The sequence below is a fragment of the Sinocyclocheilus rhinocerous genome, unplaced genomic scaffold (genome assembly GCF_001515625.1).
Source record: "Sinocyclocheilus rhinocerous isolate Xijiao unplaced genomic scaffold, SAMN03320098_v1.1 scaffold226, whole genome shotgun sequence".
In the NCBI taxonomy this organism is placed as follows: Eukaryota; Metazoa; Chordata; class Actinopteri; order Cypriniformes; family Cyprinidae; genus Sinocyclocheilus; species Sinocyclocheilus rhinocerous.
This window is the reverse complement of record NW_015631726.1, coordinates 226,475-240,786: the sequence shown is the minus strand read 5'-3', so window position 1 is coordinate 240,786 and position 14,312 is coordinate 226,475. Positions and strand designations below refer to the sequence as shown.

General features: G+C 36.7%; 3 protein-coding genes across 4 annotated transcripts in view; 1 reads left to right on the top strand and 2 right to left on the bottom strand.

Moving 5' to 3' along the window:
* The window catches only part of LOC107741909 (1-phosphatidylinositol 4,5-bisphosphate phosphodiesterase delta-4-like), an 8,961-nt gene extending 7,853 nt beyond the window's left edge, over positions 1 to 1,108 (bottom strand). The window contains exon 1 of the mRNA XM_016554716.1: positions 976 to 1,108. The gene's annotated coding sequence lies outside the window, so the exon portion shown is untranslated. The remainder of the gene's footprint in view (positions 1 to 975) is intronic.
* A 2,406-nt stretch (positions 1,109 to 3,514) lies between these two features.
* Positions 3,515 to 12,441, top strand: LOC107741907 (coiled-coil domain-containing protein 93-like). Its single transcript, XM_016554714.1, has 23 exons — positions 3,515 to 3,628; positions 4,147 to 4,260; positions 4,354 to 4,448; positions 4,559 to 4,670; positions 5,255 to 5,353; positions 5,465 to 5,521; positions 5,745 to 5,845; positions 6,750 to 6,786; positions 7,355 to 7,453; positions 7,581 to 7,631; positions 8,125 to 8,211; positions 8,388 to 8,501; positions 8,603 to 8,665; positions 8,739 to 8,812; positions 9,931 to 10,012; positions 10,108 to 10,182; positions 10,577 to 10,648; positions 10,734 to 10,842; positions 11,256 to 11,338; positions 11,472 to 11,509; positions 11,653 to 11,737; positions 11,914 to 12,027; positions 12,163 to 12,441. Exons 1-23 carry the CDS (start codon positions 3,545 to 3,547, stop codon positions 12,217 to 12,219), a joined length of 1,902 nt encoding a protein of 633 aa, XP_016410200.1. The 5' UTR covers positions 3,515 to 3,544; the 3' UTR covers positions 12,220 to 12,441.
* Positions 12,442 to 13,056: 615 nt separating this feature from the next.
* The window catches only part of LOC107741906 (ATP-dependent RNA helicase DDX18-like), a 5,749-nt gene continuing 4,493 nt past the window's right edge, over positions 13,057 to 14,312 (bottom strand). For both annotated transcript variants that reach the window (XM_016554713.1, XM_016554712.1), the window contains exon 14: positions 13,057 to 13,621. In XM_016554713.1, the coding sequence (XP_016410199.1) occupies positions 13,476 to 13,621 (146 nt within the window). In that variant the 3' untranslated portion in view covers positions 13,057 to 13,475. The remainder of the gene's footprint in view (positions 13,622 to 14,312) is intronic.

The following is a 14,312-nucleotide window of genomic DNA, read 5'->3' as shown; positions in this document are numbered from 1 at the left end:
CACACACACACACGAGTCTCCTCCCGCCCGCACCCGCACTCGCACTCGCCCATCAAGAGTTGTCCCGCGCCGCACCTGGTTGCGTTGAGTCCCGCGAGTGCAGGTCTATAGTTTGAGGTAGTGATAGTAGCTTCTTGACGGACGCCATCACTATACTTTTGGAAGGGAAGTTTTGGATGATAGTGAATTGGTACTGTAGTATTGTATTATGTTATTGACAACTGGAGGTTGTCTGAGTTGTACGTGCTAGAGAAGTTAGATTAGTTTTGTAGTAAGATTAGTAAAATGTATTCGTATTGAGAATTTCCATGACACTCCTTATGCATGATGAAACAAGAGCTCAAAGCTTTTTTGTCAGTGAAATCCCAGACATGCCAAATAAAATCTAGAAATAGGCTGATTGCATAACCATTGTAGCCTATTTTACAATGGGGAGACAACTTTCTAGTTAATTTCTCCAAAGGAAATGGAGAATGCCTGTTCATTCTGACAGAAGTAAAGCAGTGCAGTCAGGCGAGTCATGGCTAAATAGGTCTCTGAGATCCACAAGATCCTCTGCTGGCATCATCTTTATGTTCTGTTATATCCCAAGTGGATCAAGTAGAATCTAATTTTGCGCTTTCTATCCATTATTTGGTATTAAATAAATGGATATTGTATAGCATTACCAGACTTCACTTTGATTTGAACCCTAAATGAGGCCATTAGCCAAAAAGAAAAAAGAAAAAAAAAAGGGTGTACTAAATGTGCCTTTACACAATCCTAAAATATTGCAGTAGTTACAGAGTCTTAGTGCAAATGAAGACCATATTGTGCTCTAATGTGAGCCCCTAATAATAGTAAATGCTGACAAAGTAATAGTAAATGCTGACAAAGTAATGCTGTAAACACACAGCAAATAGAGACTGGAGAGGGCTGCAGACTAAAGCAAAATACTGAGGAGTGACACAGAAAAAGAGGATAAAGAGAACTCACCGGATTAAAGGATGTCTGATGAACTGACATCTGGTGGAACTGAAAGAGCTACTCGAGGAGGATGGGCTCTGCTGTGTCTTTGGCTGCTGTGTGCGAAGGACTGTGAAAACAGAGCTGCAGTCCAGGCTCCTTCCACTGTGATGTATAGCCAGCCTCCTTCTTACACCCCTTCCTCTGCCTCATTCCTTCCTAGACACTCCCACTTTTCCTTTTTTCCCCCGCCTTATTAGATGCAATAGTCTGTGTGTTTGCTCCTGCAAAAATTACAGCAAAAATCATTTTCATAAAAAAGTAATTCTACATTAAATACAGAAAAATTAGAAACAGTCTACGTTATAAACAATTCATGAATTTTAAACAATGTTACACCAAATAAAATATTAAAAGTCTACATATAATATTACACAAAAGACACAATTTGTACAATGTACATTACAATAAATAAATTAATTATAGAATTATAAATACACAGAATTATGCACAATATGCACAGCCTTGAGGGACACTCCCTTGACAGTTTATTTCAATTTGTACAATGTACATTACAATAAATAAATTATAGAATTATAAATAGACAGAATTATGCACAATATGCACAGCCTTGAGGGACACTCCCTTGACAGTTTATTCCTAATGTCAGTCCATACTTGAATTATAAACCTATTTAGACAGCCAAGCATACTAAATCAGCAGGATATACAGAATGGTGAAGTCTTTACCAAGCACAACATACATTTACATTTATATTTACATAAATTCATTTGGCAGAAGTGACTTACAAATGAGGAAAGATACAAATACAAGCAAAGCATGGAAATGCTGTCAAAACTTATATACTTGCTGCAAAACATTCTGGTTTAAAAACACTTAAGATCAACGTCTTGACTGACAATAGCTTTAGAAGCTTTTTTGTTGTTGTTGTTGAGCAGAGAGCTAATATCGCCACAGCAATTCAAAACCATCAGGACATATAAGCAGAAATATCATAATGCTGAGTGTACATATTTAAAGTTAAATTCTATTAGCTTTATTTCACAATACAAATAAATGATTTGGCTATCGTGCACATTTCACACATTGAATCGTTTTTGTTTTTACATTGCTTTTTTTGCACAAATTAAACAAAAGTAGAACATTTAAGTTAAATGTAGGCTTTAAATCAATAAATCAGCTTCTTGATTTGACTTTTGTTTGAAGGTGCTTCATCCATCATATTGGTTTTAATTTATATGACTATATTTCTTAAATTTCCTCTTGGATTTCAAGAACTATTAAAATGCATGTAAGCAATATTGCACATACGTGCAGGAAATACATAAAGCAAAACCTAAATGCAGATTTTGTGATTAGTTGATATGATAAATTGTAGGTGCTTCACTAAATGTAATCTGTCATTTAGTCATTAGGTAATATTCCACATGGATAATATTAATCACTGTTTGGGTACTTTATACATAGCTTAAATTATTTGCAGAATGGATTCAACAGCATGCACAGATAGCGTCCTCATGGGTTTTGTTCCTTTGAGCCCTGAATGAACTCTTCAGGCCAAGGAAGTCAGCTAAGGTCACTGTCACGTCCTCTGTAACAAGAATACAATTCATTGTGGTACATAGAAACTAGTCCATTCACCAAAAATCTAGACTCTGCCTACATGTATATATCCTGCACTCAAGAAGTAAAAATATTTAATGTATAAAAAACATGCTGAAAGATGATGACTTAAAAACAAATTAATTTAATCACAAGTCTACAGAATAGCCACTTTGTCTTGCCACTGTCATTTAAGCAGTATCACATCTCTGAGCTCCAGCCATAAAAACAAACACCAGAACTGATAAAAGACCAAAACACTCAAGTCTTCACTTATTTAAGTTGCTTTATTAAACAAATATTTAAACCGGTAATGTCTCAATGATGTTTGACAGCTGAGCAAGTGAGAAATGTTCTTCATATTGCACTCATACTGTATAGTAGCAAACCGTTTTGACTGTGACAATGTTTGCGTCACGTTATTCATCTCACGTGATACATCGTGATCATCATGGCGGCCACCTCTGTGTTCCAGAGAGTGAGAACAGGCTCGAAAATCGGAGCCCAATATGACCAGGAGGGCAATCTCATCAAGGTAATACTGAAAACAAAACACTTAAACCCTCATATGCGCATATTTGCGTTTGCAGTCTGCTTTTAAGGTTATGCATTTAACCAATCACTTTAACGTATCAGTTAAATATAAGCGTATACATGTTGTTTTTTTTCTTGTAAAGAGACATAAAGTACACTTTTATATTAACAACGATAAACGCGTTTGCTAAATCAATACATTTAGCCTAATATGTAAATAATTCTGTTTTACTGGGTGAAGAAGTCCTGCTGTTTAATAGAACTTAAGTTTATTGTCAGGAGAATGTAACACAATGTACAGTAATATCAATAAATGCACCTTTAAGTTGGTTTGCCAACCGCCAATAAAATTTAAAGAAGAAGAAGAAGTAGTAGCAAACCGTTTTGACTGTGACAATGTTTGCGTCACGTTATTCATCTCACGTGATACATCGTGATCATCATGGCGGCCACCTCTGTGTTCCAGAGAGTGAGAACAGGCTCGAAAATCGGAGCCCAATATGACCAGGAGGGCAATCTCATCAAGGTAATACTGAAAACAAAACACTTAAACCCTCATATGCGCATATTTGCGTTTGCAGTCTGCTTTTAAGGTTATGCATTTAACCAATCACTTTAACGTATCAGTTAAATATAAGCGTATACATGTTGTTTTTTTTCTTGTAAAGAGACATAAAGTACACTTTTATATTAACAACGATAAACGCGTTTGCTAAATCAATACATTTAGCCTAATATGTAAATAATTCTGTTTTACTGGGTGAAGAAGTCCTGCTGTTTAATAGAACTTAAGTTTATTGTCAGGAGAATGTAACACAATGTACAGTAATATCAATTAATGTGCATGAAGAAAATAAATATAATATATAAAATAATATAATATATGAGGTATCTGCAAATGCAATTTAAAAAGCTCATTTTACAATTTGTAGTTGCATTTTTGGAATTGTTTGGATATACTGCCCAAGTTCATTTTTATTTAAAGTGTGTTTTAATTGGACGAGTCTGTATTATATTGACTTGTGTATGTGCTGTGATTGACAGGTGGAGACACGTGAGGATGAGGAACAGAGTGTCAAGCTTGCTGAAATTTTGGAGTTGTTGCTCGCTGCTGGTTATTTCAGAGCACGCATTAAGGGACTGTCACCCTTTGACAAGGTATGGCAGACTTTACCCACCTGTACCAATCAAATTGAAGTGTGTTTTACACACTATTAGTTTATTTATGAACAGTCTCTGCTTGTACTTTAGGTGGTTGGAGGAATGACCTGGTGTATAACTACATGCAACTTTGACATAGACGTTGATCTGCTTTTCCAAGAAAATTCCACCATTGGTCAAAAAATGTGAGTGTGTAGAATAAACATATGAAGGATGAAAACTGACAGAAGCTTTTCTGTTCAGATTGAACTGAATTCTGGTTAATGCGATTGTCTGTATCTTTTCCATTTCCAAGTGCTCTGACAGAGAAGATTGTGTCAGTTCTGCCCAAAATGAAGTGTCCTCACCGATTAGAGCCTCATCAGATCCAAGGGTTGGATTTCATCCACATCTTCCCTGTTGTACAGGTATGCACACCTTCATATCCTTCGCATCTAAAAGAGCTGAAGACCTACATTACAAAAAACCTGGCTGAGTGATCAGTATGATTTTATGTTTTTAAAAGAAGTTTCTTTTCGCTCTTCAAGGCTGCATTTATTTGATAAAAAATACAGTGAAAATAGTAATATTGTGAAATGTTATTACAATTTAACATAACTGTTTTCTATTTTAATATTTTTTTTAAATGTAATTTGTTCTTGTGATGGTAAAGCTACATTTCCAGCAGCTATTACTCCAGTCTTCAGTGTCACGGGATCCTTCAGAAATCATTTTAATATTCTGATTTGGTGCTCAAATACATTATTGTTATGAATGAAAACAACTTTATTATTGTCAGTGCTGCTTAATATTTTTGATGAATAGAAAGTTGAAATTTATTGAAACAGAATTCTTTTGGTAACATTATAAATGTCAGTTTCGATTAATGCATCAATATCTTAAAAAAAAAGAAAACACTTACAGACCCCCAAAATTCCAGTATAATTCGTTTTTTTAATAGTGACAAAAAAGTGCAAGAATACTTACATTGCATCTTTTGCGGCATCTATAGTGGCTGGTAAAGAAGGCGATTGAAACCCGGGAGGAGATGGGAGATTATGTCAGGTCATATTCCATTTCTCAGTTCCAGAAAACACATGCATTTCCTGAGGTGAGACAACAGGCCAACACTGAAATACAAATACAGGCTATTAACATTGTGAAGTGTCAAATATTTTACAATCTGTGATCTTTGAAGTCTCAGTAAATGTGTTTGTTTTAGGATGAGGAGTTTGAATTAAGGAAGGAGAGAGCCATCAGTACTGTGGTGAATGTGTGTGTAAGTATCCATCCGCTAAGCTTTTATACATCAACAACACATCATGAGCTTTGAATTATGATGCTTGGCTGACTGGGTTTAAATTTAGCCTCTCTGCTGAATTTAATATTGCCCCCCATGAGAAACAGCTACAGTAATTATGTGCCATTAGTTCCTCTTCCTTGTATTTAATAATAGAAGATTGTGAGATGTTGAATATGTTATAAATTGTGTTTGGGTGTAGGAGGTTTATGCTCCTCAGAGGCGTTATAAACGGCAGGTGGATGCTGGGGATCTGCTGGATGAAGAGTCTCGGGTTCATTCTACCTTGCTGGAGTTCGGCAGGTACTCGATCTCTTCCTTTACAGGACCCGGGAATTTTGTACTCTCATCATGTCCAGCTGGAAGTGAACCAAGGATTGTTACTGTGTTGGGTACTTTAGGCTTTTAAAAGAGAGTAGTTACCGGAGGAGTACTTTATACACTACCTTTCAAATGTTTGGGGTCGGTAGGATTTTTTTAGTGTTTCTAAAAGAAGTCTCTTATGCTATCAAAAATACAGTACAAACTGTTCAAAATAACCGTTTTCTGTTTTAATATTGGAAAATATGATTTATTACTGTGCTGAAATTGTTTGTCACATTATAAATGTCTTTACTGTCACTGTTGATCAATTTAATGCATCCTTGATAAATAAAATTATTAATTTATTATGTATATTTCGTACCAATTGGGGGGACCAGTTTTTATCCAGATTCTCTTTCATTCACCCTCTCTTTTGTTTCCCTCATCTTCACTGGTCTGTTTCCTGACACATTGTATCAGCATTTCAGGGTCAAACAAATTCTCCATTAAAGGCATCTATTAATTCTGTACTCCTTCTTCATTCGCTTCTCTTTTTCTTTCTGTCTGTCTCTTTTATTTCACTCATTAGTCTGTGCCTTCTCATATCACAATACATGCAGTGAGTATGACTGAAGCTCAGTTTCTGGGAATGGGAGTGACACAGATTGACCATCGGTCAGATTGGCTTTGCATCAACTGCATTAATGTCTTTGCTTTTGCATCTGCCCTAGTGCTGTTTTTCACACATTGCATCTAAATGTATTATTCATGTGTAATTTCCTGTCATGTGGTGTGTTGTGCCTGTAGTGTGATGTGTTTTGAAACCGACTCTTGCAATGAGCCGCATGTTGTCTGTAATGTGAACATGAAGCATTTCAAATACCTTCTTTTCTGTTTTTTCTAGGCGCTATGGATTCAGCAAACAGTCTAAAGCAGGCACTGTGAGTATCAGATGACCGTAACATCACATAAAAAGTCCAGTCAGAGAAGGTTACATTTAAGCAACGACTAGTCCAATGGATAAATTGGATAAAATGGATAAATCTTAAAAAGTCATGGAAATTTATATAGTGGATATTTTTGCTAGTTCAAGCTTTGCAGTTTGCTAGAAGTTCTTTGTGAGTGCAATCTTTATAAATACATTTTTAAAAATATGTATCTAGTAATCTTTAAAAAAAAGTGGAAAAGTTATGGGAATATGTTGGTAATATATTGATCCAAGAGCTGGTAAATTTTGTCATTAAATTAAATCATTATTCTGCTCTGTACTTCAAAAGTAGTCTTGCAAGCAATAAGTTTGATTCAAAATGTTGCAGCTTTCAGTTCTACAGGCAACTCTGTACAAATCAGCAAAAAAATGTGTTGACTTTTTGTATGCACTGACCCTAGAACCACCCCTGTGGTGTCCATCTGGGTATAATAGATCACAGATGGACAGTAGGGCTTGGCACTGACCTTTGTTGCTTTTGATTGGTTGTTAGTTTGATCATGTGATGATGTTTCTAACAGGCAGTGGAGCAGAAGCAGGTGTTGGCTCAGGGCACGCAGGGTGTGCCTCCTGGAATGGCCCAGGTGTCTGAAGAAGAGGACCTGCAGGCAGCAGAGGAGGTCAGTTAGGATCATATGAAACTACACTTGGCCTATAATAACTCTCACTTGTTCTTCATCACCCACTCTTTATCTGACCAAAGTTAATGTTCCATTAACCAATCAGTTCTGGATGCCTTTTTTACAGCTCAGAATCAAAGCCTTGATGACTGGAATGGCTGCCATGGCAACAGAGGAGGTACATTTCTAAACGCTTAAAACGCAAAAGAGGTTAAAGGGATAGTTCACCTAAAAGTTCAAATTCTTACCCTTGTGTCATTCCAGACTGTTGTGACTTTTTCTTTTTTGTCTTTTTTTGTAAGTATTTTTGTCTATATAATAAAAATAAGAGTTATTCAGTGTTGTTTGGTTCTCAACGTTGTCCAAAAATCTTTTTTGTGTTTCACAAATTGGTAAAGAAATTGATGGAACGACATGAGGATGAGTAAACAATGACAACATTTACATTTTTGGGTAGACTGTCCCTTTAAAGGAGTAATTTCCACAAAAAATTAAAATAAAAAAAGTATATGGTCAGAACAACATGCAGTTTTTAACTTTGTGAAACCTTAGTTTAAAGGTGAATTATTTTCTTGTATGTCCACTCTTTCTTATCAAGGAAGCCTTTAAGAAAAAAAATATAAACTGTTAGCAGTCTCCTTATTTTATGCTATTTCTGTGTGTGTTTTTAGGGGAAGTTGTCAGCCAGCACAGTGGGGCAGATTGTCGGACTGCAGTCGGAGGAGATCAAGCAAATTGCCACGGAATATGCCGAGAAGGTGAACAGTGATAGAACTCCACTGAACCTCTAGGAAACAGTCCCTTTATTTTTACAACAAGAACAAAGACTTGAGACTGGAATACAATTTTGGAATTTGCAATAAAATAAAAATGTTCTCATTTTATAAGTTGTATAGTGTGTTCCAACCTTCTACATTTATGTGTGATTGGGTAGGCGGAGCGCTCTGTGGAGGATCGGCCGGAAAGATTTGGACCTGCGCAGCAACACAGGCGTCAACTGGCGTCACTCAACAAACAAATCACTCAAAAAACAAAAGAGCTCGAAGAGGTAATACCACATTACCTCACATTACAGTTTTGAGAATGCTGATATCACAGTCATTGTTTCTTCTCTTTGTTTATATCTTCATTGTTTCTTGATTTATTCAGCTGCAATCCAAACAGCAGGAGGCTAGAGCGGCATGTGAGGATGCTAAAATCAAACTAGCCGAGGTGAGACAATTAGGCACAGACATATCCTGACAGATAACTGGTTGACTTGGACCATTAATGTTTGTTTTTTTAGGCCACAGCACAGACTGAAAAGCTGGAGAGAGAGCTGAACTCACTGGAGGACGTGGAGTCTCAGGCAGATTCTGGGTAAGCAAACAGAACACCTGGAATTATCTAAACTGAAGGTCATTGCACACTGAGTCCGAAATTTTTGCACGTTAAAAAATAAATACAACCTCACGTTGTGTCAATCATGTTTACACACTGCCTCCGAAACTTTCGTCCATCATAAAAAATTCGGATCAGGTTCGATTTTCTCCATTTTCGCATCCATAGCAAGCATTTTGATAGGAAAGGATGACGAAAACGAAAAAACGCAAATTTCGAAGTCAGTGTGCAAGGACCTTTAGGCTGCATCTGAAATCGCTTGCTCTCGGAGTAGAATCTTCTGTTGAATAAGTACTTCCTGTTTGTATTTAAAGTATATATTTAGTATGAATGTGTGTACTATAAATGTCCTGTGAATTAGGCTTGCCGCGATAGACGGTGTTGACGGTGATACCGGTGTTAAGCCGCAACACCGGTTACGTCACTTGCCCACCGCGTCACTGACCCCCACTGTCGTTTAGATTTTTCACCGGTATTACCGGTGTTGTCACACGTCGATTAACTGGTGGGAAAATTTCCTCACCGTCACAACCCTACTGTGAATATTAATGTAGTCTGAACATACAACATTTGCCATTTTGGCTTTGTCATGTGACTTAATGGCATCAGTTGCATCTCTTCATTGCCGTTCACAACTTCTCTCCCATGGCCTCATGGGGTAATGTCGCCAGAAGTAGTTGGGTACTTTTCTGTTTTATAAATACTTTGAATTTGGACATGCTACACTTTTTGCGTAATCGAAGGCAGCCATGTTTTTCAGTTCAACTAAACCAATGCAAAATCTGTGAGGGAAAATATTTCGCCCTCAACAAAATTCCTGATTGTGTGAATTCCTATTGAAATGACTGCATTTGTCTGTGAAGTTCACTGAACAGTAAATGTGGGTTACATAGTTCAGTCTGCTTAGAAATGGATTATTTGCTTCTTTGTGTATGTTGTGCTTATTAGAGAATTGTGCCATCAGCTTGGCATCACGCTAACACCAAAGTGTATAGAAATCAGATGAGAAAAAGTAAAGCCAAACAGCATGATAATTCTTAGGAAGGATCAGTATCCATGTGTTGTATTGAAGTATTGCGTTTGTTTTTATCTTTCAGGTTTCTGGAGAAGCTTCGTGCTTTGGTGGCCATGAATGAAAACCTCAAACATCAAGAGCAAACGTTCCGCTCACACTGTCGCGTATGTTATCATGACAACCCTGTTGTTGCAATACTTTGGTTTGTCAGTAACATTGAGGATATGAATGTATTCTTAACAGTTGTGTGTGTGTATAGGAGGAAATGACCCGTCTGCAGCAGAATATTGAAGAGTTGAAGCTGGAGTATGGAGAAGAAGGAGATGAGAAGAAGGTGCCTACATAGTCATCCTAACTGAAATGGAACCTCTTAAGTGACTGATTTGGAACGCTCTTCATAGGCAGCGACCCTTTTTGGTGTTAGGATGCTGCTATGCTAATGGCATAATAAGCATAATAGTACATATCATAAACAAATATTGGGCAAAATTTGGTCATTTTTCAAGCTTTTTCCTTCACTCTGTCACTTTGTCCATTTTCTTGGATATCATTTTTCTCTTACCTCTTTCAGTTGCCATATTTCTTGTGCCCAATGCTGCCTTAGCAATTTGACCAAAAGAAGTTTTTGAAACAATCCTCCTAAAGGGAATGTGCCAAATTTTTTGGAACAGAGCCGATCTGTCATTCTAGTTACTTCTCAGACTTACCCTCTGCATGTGTGTTTGTAGGAGATGAATATGTTGATCGATCAGCAGTACACTGCAGACAGAGAAAAGCTGCAGAAGATCCGTCTGCTTATGGTAGGTCAATTTGAACTGATGGTTTTACTCAGCAGATTACTTAAGAGATTCTTTATACTCAGTTTTACTGTACTGCTCCCTACAGGCTCGGAGGAACCGCGAGATTGCCATCCTGCAGAGAAAGATTGATGAGGTTCCCAGCAGAGCCGAGCTGACCCAGTATCAGAAACGCTTTATTGAGCTGTACAGCCAAGGTGCGTGTGTGTGTTTAAAGTCAGAATCTATTTTTTAAAGATGGGATTTTTTTTACCCCATATTTTTTAATTAAAATATAACTCGACCTTCCAGTGAAACAACAGACTTCTCCAGTCTTTTAGTCTGCTTAATCTCTGCCCCTTTTGTACAATTGACCTCAAGCTCACAGTCAGATCTGCCTCCATCCAATCAACAACCTATAGTATCAACTATATTGAACATTACATTATTTTCTTTCTCAATAATCTGATTACTCAGATGTAGGTTGCAATACAAAAAGAAAAAAAAACTCTCACTGCTTCTATTACTCAATAGCTTTAAGATGTTGGTTAGAAAATAGATCCAACTGAATGAGCTGAAATCAAAGCTGTGGCTTTTTGAAGCTCTCTTTAATTGTTCATTTGTTTTTCAGTTTCTGCAACACACAAAGAGACAAAACAGTTCTTCACTCTCTATAACACCCTGGATGACAAGAAGGTGTACCTGGAGAAAGAGGTTTCAGCTTTGTTATCTGTGCTATTGGGAATTAATTTTCTTGTATTTATGAAAAGAATCAAACTCTAGTCAAGAGTGTTGTGTTTAAAAGGATGTGCAGTAAAATTGAAACACTCTTTTTTTTCTTTCACAGGTCAATCTGCTGAACTCCATACATGATCATTTCCAGCAGTGAGTTTCAAATAAAACTCCAGCATCCTTGTAGAAATGTCCTAATATTACAGCAAGAGCATCAGACCGTCTCAGATGATTGACTTTTGTAATGTCTATCATGAAGGCAGAGTTGAATGTAAAGTGTGTTTGTGTGTTTTTAGAGCCATGGCTTCGTCAGGAAGTAAAGAACAGTTTCTCAGACAAATGGAGCAAATTGTGGAAGGAATCAAACAGAGTCACATAAAGGTACAAAACCAGACTACTATATCATATAATAGATCAAGTCTTAAAATATTGATTATTTATTTCCATTTTGCATATGAATTCGTTTAATTCCACTCTGGCTATTTGTGGATTTACCCCATCAGACAGGAACATGAATTGCATTAGTGTTTTTCTAATGTGTATTTGTGCGCTTAAAGATGGAAAAGAAAAGACAGGAGAATAAGATGCGCAGAGATCAGCTGAATGATGAGTACTTGGAGCTGCTGGATAAACAGAGGCTCTATTTTAAAACCGTCAAGGACTTTAAAGAGGTATATACTCACACAAGTTTAGTTTTAAATGAATTTCTTCCCTTCTCCTTTACATAGGGTGTATAGACATTAATCTATAGATAATTGCTATTATTCTGGATTGAGGAAACAAACGAACTGTCTTGTCTGTTGCAGGAGTGCCGCAAGAATGAGATGCTGTTATCTAAATTAAGGGCAAAGGGAGCGTCGTAACAGCTGGATTTGCACCCCACCCCCCCATTAATACACAACTCCCAAGTAGCACTTCAAAATACTCATCACATTGCCTGATGTTGGTATTTCATTGCATTACAGCCTCGTGCCGAGATCACATCTGCTTTCAGACTGAATCTCTACTGTTCAGTATCTTTATGTTAGCCTAGATTCTTCTAGGTTCAGAGATGAAGCATGTAACTTATGTACTGTTAAACTGGAGATGTTTTGTGCCTTGATGTCACCTTATTTAAACCCATTATGTATACAACACAAATTCCCTTACTAATCGCCTTTGTTTTTGTATCATGATCATAAAAACCTGCTGCCATAAAACCAAAACACATTAAAGGAGAAATGAACTACCTGCTGATTTGACAGATTTATTTACTATAGTGGTTTCAGACTAGTGAGGAGTCACATATGATACACTAATGGTAAAAATAACCTGGCATCTTACAGACTCTTCAGTCTTCAGTTCACAGATTGCCTTGACCTGTAAATAACATTACAACTGAAATGTGCAATTCTTGTGCACATTTTAAAGATGGCAGCATTATGGCTTCTAAGACTGTATAATATATAGGATATTTACAACATATTTAACAAAATACTGAATGTAAAATGAATCAACCTCATGACTATTATGATATCAATGTGCTGCTTTTTATTTGACCGTTATGTTTTCTTAAAAACAATTTTTTTATAAGGATAAAACCCCAAAATTAATAAAATGCTAATATATAGTTCATTGGTTGTTAATCTCACACACACACAAAATATTTGTGTGCCATTTTACAGGTTTTAAAGTGTTTAAATAAAAAAGCAAGCATTTGTTTGTTACATTGGTGCATAAATGAAAATTATTAAATCTCAGAATTTTCTATTCTGTGAAACAGTACGGAAAATGTTTTCTGTATGAGCCATTTGAAAACAAATACATAAATGAAAATCCAAAGGCTGATCTATCAAACCCTGGTTGCCACTAAGGTTGTAGGTTCAATCTCATGTGGAGAGAGGAGACAGCATGAAGAATTATTCACAATATAAGTTTCTATATTTAATGAGTTGGGCCAGTAACAATAGAAATTCAGCATTACATAACGGCTTCTGAAAACAGATTTCTGTACAGGCATGGAATGCAGACTGATCAGAGCTCTTCTCAAACGACTGAGAACAAATTAACAAAATGACAATTGTGTAGTCTGACAGTTACTCCATATAGAGGTGCATCACAAGGAAGATTGATCTTATTCTCAGCGTGAGAACTGTCTACCATCTCCTTTCCTTTTGTTGACGTGTTTGAAGATCTTGGCCTTGTGGACGTTCTTAGATTTCTGGTAGCCAAAGCCTCCGCCGCCACCTCGCTTCTGCATCTTCACCCCTTTACTGCTGTGAACATCTGAGAGAGCGAACGGTTAAGGAACAAACACCACCCGAAGACTCTGACCTTAGGAATGCTATAAATATATATAGGCCTTGTACTGCTAATAGATCTACAGTACCATTCAAAAGTTTCCAAAAAAAAAAATTAAGCAGCACATCTTTTCATCACGGATTATAAAAAAATGTTTCTTAAGCACCAAATCAGCATATTAGAATGATTTCTAAAGGATCATGTGACACTGAAGACTGGAGTACTGATGCTGAAAACTCCATTTTAAAACAAAAAAAAGTTAATTTCAACTGTAATATTTCATAATTTTACAGTTTTTACTGTATTTGTGATCAAATAAATGCAGCTGTGGTGAGCATAGTACCGTCCCCAAACAGTAATGCATGTACAACCATGATAAAACATCAAAAACTCAAAACTATTCAAGGGTTAGTTCACCCAAAAATGAAAATTCTGTCATTAATTACTCACCCTCGTGTTGTTCGAAACCCGTAAGACCTTCGTTCATCTTCGGAACACAATTGAAGATATTTTTGATGAAATCTGAGGGCTCTCTGACCCTCCCATACCTTGCTCTGACAGCAAGGTAACTACCACGTTCAAGGTCCAGAAAAGTACCAAGATGATCGACAAAGTAGTCCGTGTGACATCAGTGGTTCAACTGTAAAGTTACGAAGCTACGAGAATACTTTTTTGC